The sequence below is a fragment of the Paralichthys olivaceus genome, chromosome 14 (genome assembly GCF_024713975.1).
Source record: "Paralichthys olivaceus isolate ysfri-2021 chromosome 14, ASM2471397v2, whole genome shotgun sequence".
Classification (NCBI taxonomy): domain Eukaryota; kingdom Metazoa; phylum Chordata; class Actinopteri; order Pleuronectiformes; family Paralichthyidae; genus Paralichthys; species Paralichthys olivaceus.
In genome coordinates, this window is record NC_091106.1 from 4,632,781 (window position 1) to 4,644,586 (window position 11,806).

At 42.1% G+C, this 11,806-nt stretch overlaps 1 protein-coding gene across 2 annotated transcripts; it reads right to left on the bottom strand.

Annotated features, from left to right (window-relative positions):
- Positions 1-1,828: 1,828 nt before the first annotated feature.
- Positions 1,829-11,713, bottom strand: sanbr (SANT and BTB domain regulator of CSR). 2 transcript variants are annotated; one of them, XM_020088196.2, is made up of 21 exons: positions 11,572-11,713; positions 10,407-10,558; positions 10,114-10,285; positions 9,739-9,835; positions 9,276-9,514; positions 8,997-9,055; positions 8,493-8,653; positions 8,095-8,181; positions 7,803-7,913; positions 7,594-7,717; positions 7,303-7,455; positions 6,493-6,635; positions 6,263-6,359; positions 6,120-6,152; positions 5,841-5,940; positions 5,049-5,134; positions 4,226-4,254; positions 3,985-4,058; positions 2,944-3,032; positions 2,665-2,747; positions 1,829-2,578 (listed from the first exon to the last, which is right to left on the bottom strand). In XM_020088196.2, exons 2-21 carry the CDS (start codon positions 10,554-10,556, stop codon positions 2,542-2,544), a joined length of 2,124 nt encoding a protein of 707 aa, XP_019943755.1. In that variant the 5' UTR covers positions 10,557-10,558; positions 11,572-11,713; the 3' UTR covers positions 1,829-2,541. The 2 variants fall into 2 exon arrangements, with proteins under 2 accessions (XP_019943755.1, XP_069394270.1); XM_069538169.1 differs by lacking the exon at positions 6,120-6,152.
- Positions 11,714-11,806: the final 93 nt, after the last annotated feature.

The following is an 11,806-nucleotide window of genomic DNA, read 5'->3' on the forward strand; positions in this document are numbered from 1 at the left end:
ATAAAAAGGTTCGTTTAAAGTACAGAAGCATATCAGGGTCAGACATAAGACAAGCATGAGAGAGGAAGTTTGCATTTGTGAGAAATGTTGAAAAGACTAAAGTAATCTCCTCTGATCCATCAAATATGTCAAGATCAGTGACTGACGTGTGTGAGCTGCCAGAGTGTTGCATCCTGGGAGCATTGGTGTGGTTTCTCCTTATGGACACCTTTCTGCACAACCTCTTCAAAGACTGAACACCCATCATTACACTGTGTTAATGAGCTAAAGGAAATATGATTTGCTTGTAACTAAAACTGATTCCGAGGTACGATGTTAACCGTTCATTGCACAAGGAATTTTGTAAAAGTATCGATATCCTCTAGAAGAAAAGCTTATCCTCAGTGAACAAAATAAAAAAAATCTCTCATTTAGTTTCATTTTAATATTGATATTTCAACTTTATATTTAAAATGCAAAATGAAAATAGGATCCTCTTCTCATTTTTATCTTAAGCATGGCCCTCTATAAAAGTAACGAGTATAAGTAAAAGTATTATAATACTGATGTTGAATCAGTATAATGAGAATTTGAGAAGGCATGTTGCCATCAAAAATAAGCTTTCCAGTTTAAAGTAAATATGAAATAACAATCTACATGTACAGTTTTTCTCTGTATAAATCACAGATCTGGATCGAGACTCTCACCTGGACAGTGAACACCTCACACACTGTCGTCTCTTCGTACGCAGTGTTCCCGCGGCATCCGGCTGCTTCCGCTCAGACATGTTTGGCTGAGGCTGGTGCAGTGTAAGGCGAGCTGGTCACTAATCCCTGTTAACTTACTGGTATTACAGTGAAGGTTATGATGATGCTTTTCCAGTGAAAGTTGAAACACTCGTCTGACACCAGTCCAACAGTCTGTCGGCTCTGATGCAACCAGAGAGGAAGCTGCTGGACCTGAACAGATACCTGCTGTCAGACTTTAAACTCTACATTAACTCCTGTTATTAGTACGTTGTTTGATTTCTTTTGCTCATCTCAGATGTAGGTTTTTTTAGTTTCTTGTTAGTTGTGGCTCCAGAGGCCTTTTCTTCTTCTCTGTTGAAGGGAGTGAAGGGCTTTGTGGTTATTAGCAGTAAAACTACTTTTTGCATGGGCTGCCTGTTGTCTTGTGCGGACTCAGCATCTCTCTCCTGCTGCATTACTGCTGCATATGTCTGCTTTGATGCTGCATATCTCACCACCTCTCTGGGACCATAATTCAGTCCGGCTGTACTGTAACTGGACCCCTCCCTCCCTTCCTGACCCAGATCCAGAGATCCTCAGCCATTCTCGGCATCCGCTGTCGAGGAGAAGAGGGAACAGCTGGGGGAGCCCCCACCTGCCCACCAGAAAAAAAAAAAGAGCCTGCTCTCTCTACACTCTATGCCCCGTTATGCCCCGCTGTGTGTATGCTCTGTGGGCAGGAAGGGTTATTAATACCCCTGTGAGTAAGTTAGACAGGAAGAGCCAGGTTAACACACGCACTGATTGGAGGCTATCAAACAGAGAGGGTGGCTGAGCCTCTACCCAGGGGCACATACCAGCTCTCTGCACAGGACTTTCACACTTTCTACAAACTGCACTTGTTCTTTTCGTGTCATGCACAAGAATCAAAATCAGAAACTCAGTTAGCGAAGAGTAAAATCACCCAGATGGAATGGGTGTGATATCACCTGGCTGTTAGCTGAGGCAGAGGTGACAGTTTTAACTGGGGCAAAGTTAACGTTCGAGGTCCCAGCGTGTCCATGGAGGTAATATACTGCCACCAAGTGGACAACGATCAGAAAATAATGGTTTGGCCCGAGGTAAGTGTCATTCATGTTTTATTGGTCCCAGTGTCATACATACACTCAAATTCCAGAACAGATGTAGGTGACTAGACGTCTCTCTATAAGAGCTGGGAGTTCTAATAGTTGTTAGTTATTGTGGCATCAGTCAAATCCAGACACCTGCACTTCACCACATTAGACAATGAGAATTAGTACAGAGTTAAATGTACTGACTGATGTGCTGTGATGAGCAGAAACAAGCTGAGCTGTCTGTGCTGTCACAGATCGGAGGTCTTTAATCTTTTACTTTGCAGGCTCTAAACAATTCAGATCTTAAAGTAAGAGTTCGACTTCTTAAGCCAGCATCTCTCATGTCGAACCTGCACTTCACTGGCTCCAAATAAAAACAAATCCTGAAGAAACACTGAGGTCGTCAAAGTGCTTTTCCAAAGAGCTGAGCTAGATCCAGAGTTCTCCTTGTTTTTCACAGGCTGGTCGCAGCTGCACAAATACACAGCGAGCTGAGTGATAGAGGACGCAGTTAACGGTGATCCATACATAGTCACCTGAGTTAAGCAGAGAGGGGAGGGTGAGGGTGAGAGGAGGGTCCACAGTTATAAGAGGTGGCCGTGCTGGAAGGGGCTGCCATTAGGAAGTTATGTTCCTCCTCACAGGAAGATCTCGCCTCTTCCTCTTTTGTTCTGATCTCTCTTTTCATCAGCTCAGTGGCCTTCTTCCCATCAGGTCCTTTACGTTGTCCGGATCTGAGCGTAGCGAGTTTTAGTTCTGCAGAGGCAGAAGAAGATGTGGTCAGATTACGACAAACAAGATGTACTCATCTGTGTGTTTTTGTGTGTGTGTGTGTTGTCAACCTGGGTGTCTTCTCTGAACTCTGTCTACTTTGAGATGCACTCTTAAACTGCACTTCCAATCTGGAGTAGGTTCCCCCTGCAGGCTGCAATAACACACACAAAACGTTCAAAAACAGTCCGACATCTGGCAGCTGCAACAACGAGAACAACTGTGCTGACAGATCAACAACAACCTCATGCTGAGAATAAATCCTGGTCACATTTCCTGCAGCAGTGTGATTCTACACATGTGATCGCTTGCCATTCATACTGTATCTATCAGCGCACACACACACACACCTCTTTAGTGTCCTTAGATTTGCTCTGCTCCTGGTCTCCAAACCTCATCTTTGTCAGGTGGCCGATGATCTCCACCATGCGACGCTGGTCTGGTTCATAAAGATGGTAAAACAGTAAAGACACAGTTACAAGTCTGCCCACACTTACCATGTATATGTAAAATAAGTAGTGAAGACTTTGACGGAATTCAATAAAAGGTATTGAGTGTATTTTGTCGTTATTGTGTGAAGTCACAGTGACCTTGACCTTTGACCTTGACAATATGGTCAAAAATTTGATCAAGATAAAAACGTTCATGTCAATCGACATTGAAAATTATCACATTACAGTCACATTTTTATTTATTTTAAGTTTAAAGTCAGATTTTTCTTCCTGGGTGAAGCTTGTGCTTTTAAACTCTTCTTTATGAGAAGAAGACAAATCTGGGGTCAATCAATCATGTTATAACTCCTCACAGTGATTAAACAATGCTTAAGTATTATATCTATATATACTGAACCTTGTTTTATTGCTATTGATAAAAATTGAATTGAGCTATTATTTGAATTATTAATTATTGAATATGTTTCTATCCTAAAACAATGATTGTTTCCAAAAGTCTGTTTCTGCCCGCCCGGACTAAAACACAACCCATGAATTTTCAAAATAAAAAAGTCAGTCAGCAGTGTCTCCAAAGATCTCTTTTCCAAAGGCTCAAAATCTCCTGCTACTGAGGCAACAGGCATCAATGTTTGTGCCAGATGTAATGACATTCCAAAATCTTGTTTCTGATAAATTCACGAAAAAACACTTTGATCACAGAAACCAAAGTGAATAAAGTGAAGGTTTCTGCCAGGTTTGAAGGGATTTCCCACTGTGTTCCTGACGTGTGTGTGTGTATTGTGAGGTAACAGTGACTTTGACCACAACTGGACAGTTGTAAACGTTATAATAAAATAATATAGAGAGACTCATTCTGCTATGAATAGATAATACATACTTGACATGCCTAAAAATATAAAAGTATTAATAACATTGACTTCCTGTGGACGCCTCCTTTACCTTCTTCTCTCTGAGCATCCTGGTTGTAGCGCATGGAGCGAGAGCTGTCCCACTTACTTTTCTGAACGCTCACTCTGCAAAACACACACCACAGGCACCAGCGTCAGGCACCAGCGTCAGGCACAGCTCATTCAAACTGCAAACACGAGCACTGAGAAGCAGCACTAACAGCGTCAGATACGTTACCACTGCAGCAGATACACAAGTGTGTGAGAGGATGATGGTGTTTGCACGAACTCACGTAAAAGGTGTGTTGTCCCTCGTCTGTGTCTGAGGGAAGAACAACAGGAGAGTTCAGCCATTAAAGTGTAAACTACTGTTTGAGCTGCTCCGTGTTATTTGAGCAGGAATAAACAACATGTTTAGGCAGATGTTTTAAACAGTAACGCATAAATATTAGAGTCAACTGCAAGTTAAAAATTATTTCAACATTAAATATTTTGCTTGAATTAACTTCATGTATATTTCAGGACGGAGTATTAGGGCCACTTGAAGGGAAAAACATGTGATATTTCGTGAATAAAGTCACAATATTATGAAAATAAAGTTGTCAATTTTCGAGAATAAAGTTGTAATATTACGAGAATAAAGTTTGCTAGGGGAATATGCAGCATCTTGTTAAGTTATACTTTGGTTCAAGTTTCAAAAATAACTAAATACATAATGTTTTTGGCTCATCAATATCACATAAGTGTCAGGATTTTATTCTGCAAGAAACCAGTGGTCACATCGGCATGACAGGAGTATTATACCTTTTTCTCATTAAATCAGAACTTTATTCTTGTAATACTATCACTTTCTTTTTCTATTTTTTTCTTCATACGGCCCAAATACTCTGTCATAATATTGTATATCTAACTTTATATCAAATATAAGTGACTATACTGTGAGAACCACGTTCTATAGGTATATTGACACACCCTGTTACAGAACATTTTCTCTGCAGCTGCCTGACTCTGTATAAGACCCAAAGACCAAAGCAGTGAACACGTCCAGGTTTCTCTCTGCAGGGTTTTACTCCACTGAGCAGTGTGAACTGAATATTAATGAAATCACTGACTCACTTTCTCTGGTTTGTCTTTGCGTTGGAAGTTGGGAGAGGACATTTGTTTCTTCAGAGGTCTGTGTGCCTTCTTTGCCTTCTTAGCAGCTGGAGACAGAAACAAAGTCATGAATATATCAAAGGCATCCGACGCCACCTGCTGGACTAACACAGCAACAGTTTTATTTTCCGGTCTTAAAAATGCAAAGACCGGAACAATGAAATGTTAAAATGCAGAGTGAGAGTAGAACAGTGATGATGTGCTATAAACAGTTTAATCATTTAAACTACGGCAGTGACTCTGTGTTCAAGAGAAGCTGCTGCTTGAAACAATTTTCCTTTTTTAAACTCATTTAGCTGTTAAAGAGAAGTGAAGTCAAAGTTGTGATTTTTGTAATTTTAAAACAAATTTTGTCTTTCAAAAACTCTGTGTAGCACTGAAATCACAAATTCATTTCTGAATTGGTTAAACAGAAGGTAAAATATGAAGAATATTAGTCATAACTATAAGTTACAAATGATTCTAGTCAAGTATTAAGTAAAATACCAAAAGAAAAGCCTGTCTCTATTTCATCTATCATGAAATCAATCAATACTTATTTTAACTGCTGATCAAAATCAAGAGTAGTTGAACTAACTGTAAACATACACACATATATTGTGCTATTAGTTTATGTTATTATTATTAATGAGGATAAATAATCTTATTTGCTTGGACAAATGCTAAGCTAACCACGTCCTACATAAAATGATCGATTAACTTCAAAATAAAACTTTTGTGTGGCATCAGGATAAATGTACACAGTTATTTCACCTTGTTTCCTGGACAGCTCCTCTTCATCCCCCACCTCGTCTTCAGTGACCTCTGACCCCGTGGTGTACTCCTCATCCTCTGACAGAAGAGACTGGTGCCTCTGAGGTATCACACACATTACCACTCAGTTGCTTGATGAAACTGACAATAGCCAACATTTTGACCCATCTAACAAAAGATCTGAGTAAAAGCCCCATCTACAGTTCCATGTTAACAGATGAACAATACCAGGTTAGAAGCAGATACTGTGTTATGAAGGGAATGAGGGAAAAGTCCTACCAGCTGCAGACTCCAGTTTTTCAAGAGGGAAAACTGGTAAGAAAGAGAAAGTAGCTGAGGTCAGAGGGAGGAAAAGAACCGAGGCAGAGACACAAAGGTGAACAGATGACAAGCATTAAACGGACAGAGAGAGGGAGACTTACAGTGCTGCCGTCTCCTCTCAGAGGTCCGACGAGTGTTGGCTCCAAGAGAACATCACAGTCCTGAACCTTCTCTGCACTGGACGGACTCTCCTCAGTACTGACACACAGACACATGATCAGAGGACTGTGTTACCCTCTCACAACGCTGCTTCAAAACAATCACACACACACACAAATACACGCTGTGAGAAGAAGAACAATTGCCCAATGATCCGTTGACCTGTGCTCACCCATCCACCGGCGGTGTGTTGGACACACACACTGCGTCTCGGTGCAGCAGCAGGTCATTGAGGACTCTGGTCTGAGCTGAGGTCACCTCATCACAGCTCTCTTCATCAGGTAGGTTCACTATGTGGTCTCGCATCTTACAGCCCTGCACACAAACACACATTTGATGCAGCATATGATGATTTGCTCCTTTTACAAGAATCATACACAGCAAAGATTCAAGTAGCAGATTGAAGCAAATATAGACAAAAAAATCAAGTCAAGTTTTTAAATGTAACTGGGCACAGCTTGGACGTTGATGACAGACATGAATAAAAGAGGAGAGGGTTTTACTGTCCCTCCGTGAGCAGAAAGAAAAGAAAAGTTCAAATGATGGTTATGTTAAACTGACAGGGCGGCCATTACTGAGTCCATCGTATGAAGGAGAATGCAAAAAGCACGTAGGTTTATTTGTTGAACAACCAAATATTTATAAGTGACAAAGTAACAAAGTGGATTATTTATTATGAATAAAAGCCATTATAAAATCATCAAACATTAGTATTTTGGCAACATCTATCATGACGGCAACGAGAACTGATTATTCACTTTGAAGTTCTGCGTACGGAGTCGAGCCTCATTGAACTTGGAATAAACAGGTGAACAGTGCAGCAGCGTCAGGGTTCTGTGGACTGACTCCAGCACTGCAGGTCACTTTTACAATTTCAAAGAAAACTGTGACCGGCATCAGCACAGGTCAAGCTAACAGTCCATTACAAACAGGCCAGTTTAAAAAATGGACACTGTACTTTCTGATAAATTGTGGTCCATACCTTGGGTATACCAGTGGGGTCAAAGCGGAGGACCCTCTGGTTGCAGCAGGGATAAATTCCTGCACCATGCAAGCCTTTCTCAGCACCAAGGCCAGGGTACAGCACACTGTCTAGGTGGTACTTGCAGTGGGTCAGTTCTGCACACACAAACACCTACACACACACAAAAAATGTAAATGATAAATATGTAAGATTCATAGAATAAAGCTCTAAGCACATTCTTGATTTATATCAGAATCACACTCTCTCATTAAATCATTGGCTCTTGCACGTGCACACACACACACTGACCTGTTGGCACCGGGAGCAGGTGAGGTAGTTGATTGTACCCCAGATTCTCCAGTACACCAGGACCCAGGACTTGAGCTCCTCATATAGTCCACTGATGTAATCATGCACGTCCCAACTCTTCTGTCTGCAAACACACACACACAATTACATGAATCATGTCCTCGTGCACAGATGGGAAGCGGAGTCATAATGAACGGTTGCTGTAATACCTTGTGTGGGTATAGATGATTTCTCCTTGAGCGTCAATGTTGAGTTTCCCTGGAACACAACAAATCTTCCTCTCTGTGTCTTTGGTCAGCATTTTCAGACACAAACCACACCTGGGATCCAACACACGTACGACAAACGAAAACAGTCAAAAGAGTTAAGGTAACAGATCGAATGCAGAAAAACATTATCAGCTCTCAACACAAGAGCACAAACAAAGAAACTAATTCATGCTGTTGCTAGGTGATGACAGACTGAAGGAAAGCTGAAGAAACCTAGAAGCTTCCTGGTCACCTGTAGAGGGTGGAGGCGTTCCCCGGTGAATCTCTGCTCTGATAGCTGGGATCGAAGAGACGCTCTATTTTCTTCTGGAACAACTTGCTTTTAATGTGAAAGGAAATGAAGAGAAAAAAAACAATTAAACATTGTTTGCTATTGCACAGTAATGCAGAAACAATTATAAACCTATATTTAATTCACACACAGTGCAGTGCGGTCCAGGTGCTTTTAACATTTTAACCGATGTCCCAGAGAATAATTCCTCAATCTTGTTCAAATAAATTCAAGCATAATTAGAGGACCGTTATCTATGATTGTGTGAAGTGTGGTGCAGCTTGATTGAATCGACTCTTCTTCACGCAGCCACACACACGGACTGAACACCGCGTTGGTTGTTTACACTTGCGTCTCACCTCTTGAACTTGTCCTTTTTGTCCCTGATGTCGTCCGCCTCGTTGTGGCTGAAGAGCTCTGCGATGCGTGTCGCTAGGTTGCTATTGATGCAGTTCATGTTGCAGGGTGTAGCCACGATGGCGCTCATGTATTTGTAGCAGTACTGGATACATTCGTCCACCTAAGCATTGACAAAGGTCCACCGCTTTTACAAGAGCCTTCGACAAGGACCGTAACATTCATATGATCCTACCTTCACAAACACATTAAACAACACTGCTACAGTATTAGCTCCTCTACTAGAACTTAAACTCCACTAACACACTAACACTAACAACATCCATGCGACATCAACTATCTATGGGTCTCTTGTTATCAGATGCAAAACATCCAATTATTTGCACTATAAATATAAATGAGCACGAAAAGAGACATTTTACAAGAACAATTCTCTGCATTGCATCTGAAAAACAAGGGGCCCGAAGGACAACACCACAGCTAGCATCAAGCGTCACAACACTTACTAACGTATCCATCTTCAAGAACTCGGAGGAGATCAGGATTGAGATCACATTGCTGGGCTCTGTAATCGACAAACACCACATGACCAACCAAGCAAACCCCACAAACAACACAGAACACACAGCCAGTGACCCAGCAAACACACGCCACATGACCAACCAAGAAATCAAGCACCATCCACTGATTCACACCAACAGGGGCTGAGAGTGACAGCTCAGGGTTCCAATGTGGAATAACGTTGTGTCTGATGTTGTTTTACAGTTTGTTGGGGGGAATTTTACCGAGCCGAGGTTTGTCCCTGTTTCCCTCTCCTGCAGAGTTCCTCCTGACGTAGTTCATGAGCCAGTCGAAGATCTGCACGTCACAGTGAACTGAGATGTCCACCTCTTCCCATCTCTGGGCGTCCACAGACAAGTACTCAGCGAAGTAACGCATCTCTTTAACTAGAAGATCTCTGGGACAGGTGAAGTCCTGCTTCAAGTTCTTAGTCTCATCACACACGTGGATGACCATATTTGGACTGTGGGAAGAAAAGTGTGTATCTATTATTTGCAAAAACATTCTACTAAATTAAACTATGTAAACCTGCAAAATGTTTTAAACTTATTTTCAAGTCGACAGGGGCTGAGTTTCACTTTAAGCAGATCTGTATGTTGGAGCGATCCAGACTTTTATCTAGGTTAGCTGGCTTCAGTGCTCTGGAGAGCAGTACTTTATTAAGGACTATGAGTTACTACGACTTACTCTCTTGGCTTCTGGGGTCGGTCGTCCTCATCGATTGACACTCGTTTCTCTTTCTTCTCCACACCTCCAACCCTTCCTGAGAGCGTTGATTTAGAGCCTGGATGTGAAAAAAGAGAAACCATTAACAACATTTAATAACAGCTACTATTTTTGAGCACTGACATAAATTTTAACAAAGTATTTTACTGTCTAAATGTCCTGATCGTTCTAGTTGTGATTTCTCGTGCGAAAAGAAAGATCTCAGTCCCAAAGATATCAATTATATTCAATAAATTGAAATGATTCCTTCGCTGAAACGAAACTGTAAAGAGCAGAAAATAAAAGAAACTAAACAAGTTTTTTTAATCTGTATTGCTCAGGGTGTCACTGACCAACCTGTAACTTTGCTGCTGCTCTGGCCATCTCCTGAGTCGACCGTCTCCTCAGCGTCCAGAAGCATAGACAGGTCATTTGAAGGGGAGGTACCTCCCTCTGTTAGAGTATTACATTGGTTGTCGACATGAGGAAACCCCCCTGTGTTCTTCAGCTCCTCAAATCGACGGGCGCACTGCAAGATCACAGCAATTCCAGAACATTTCTCATCAAGCCGAACCTTGTGTTACTAAGTTATGGGATGATTGGCGAATGGATGGGAACATTCACAGTCACCCAACTTTACGTTACGTTACCTCCTTGGGAGTGAATCCTGGGACCAGTTTGGCGACGTTGTCCCAGTTTATGGGCTGGGGTACTCCCCACAGAGAGCCCAGCACCATGTCCAAAACCAGGACATTGTTGTCATAGGGGAAGTTGTTGTTGTCCGAGCAGAAGCGGCTCATCTCTACAGAGACAGAAAGATAAGGAACAAGTGGTGGTGAGTTAACAATGAACAATCCTCACACCCTAATTAGCCTGCAAATGATTGGGTGACTGATCTGACTGATCTATCTTGATAATTGTTTCATTCATTTTTCAAGCAAGATTGATGCACACTCTCTGATTCCAACTTTGAAACTGCCTTTCTGTGTCCTTATGTGATTGTAAAATGAATATCTTCTGGTCTGTGGACTGCTGTTTGTGCAAAACAAAGGTGTTACAGCTCGTCTAAAATGCAGAGGCCAGCTTCTCACCAAATCTACTAGAAGAGAGCATATCATTCCGATGTTAGCTTCTTTCTACTGGCTTCTAGTAAATTTGAAATTAAAAAAATATATTTTTTATTGTTGAATTTAAAGGCCTGTTCTGGACTTCTCACATCTCTGATTTTTTTCACTATTCAATAACATCAGGACTTAGAATTTCTTATACTGTGGCTGACAGGGTAGAGCGGTCGTCCTCTAACCAGAAGGTATATGGTTCAATCCCAGTCTCCCCATCTGTAGGCTGAGGTGTTCTTGGACACTGAACCTTGAATTGCCCCTGACAGAAAAAGTGCTGCCCATAGATGCACTGTATGAATGTATGGGGGAATGATAATAACCTGCAGTGTGAAGAGCTTTTCATCGAGACACGAAGATACTATATAAATATAATACAGAGCAGAAATCATATATAAACCATAAATGCATTGGTTTTGTCTGGTGTCACTAGAAGTCAAAGTAAAGATAATTGTCAGTGCCATGACACCCTGAGGGGCTCCGTGCAGCTTCACTCAGGATCGCACCATAGATCATTGCTACATCGGTACATTTGCTAGTGCACGTGCATCACGCACATCCAGCTGTGGTGTAGGTGCGGGCCGAGCCCCTCTGTCCTCCTGCTCCATCAACATCTGCTGCCGGCGGGTCACATAACAACCGGCTGCTGCTCTCCACATCTACAACTGAGACACAGGGGGACACGTTGTTCACTCACTTATCGTCACAGATCGTCCTCCCCCGTCGTCTGGTTCACGGATCTAGGCTTCAGCTGCTCCTCTCATGTCGGTGTGTGCGTGGATGATGCTGCGGTCCTCTCCTCCTCTACCGGCTCTCTGCCTCCATTGCTACCGCTAGCTAACTTTGCGGGACAGCATCTGCTGCCTTCGCGGACTCCTCGTTAATCTCACGATCTCGAGCCCACAGCGTGCGTCACGAGTATTACTGTTAAA

Coding starts and splice junctions, on each gene's coding strand:
- sanbr (XM_020088196.2), bottom strand. CDS start 10,556: ATGAGCCGCTTCTGCTCGGACAACAACAACTTCCCCTATGACAACAAT. Junction 9,515..9,738: donor CGACCCCAGAAGCCAAGAGA/GTAAGTCGTAGT, acceptor TTCTTCCCACAG/TCCAAATATGGTCATCCACG. Junction 5,941..6,119: donor AAAACTGGAGTCTGCAGCTG/GTAGGACTTTTC, acceptor GTGATACCTCAG/AGGCACCAGTCTCTTCTGTC.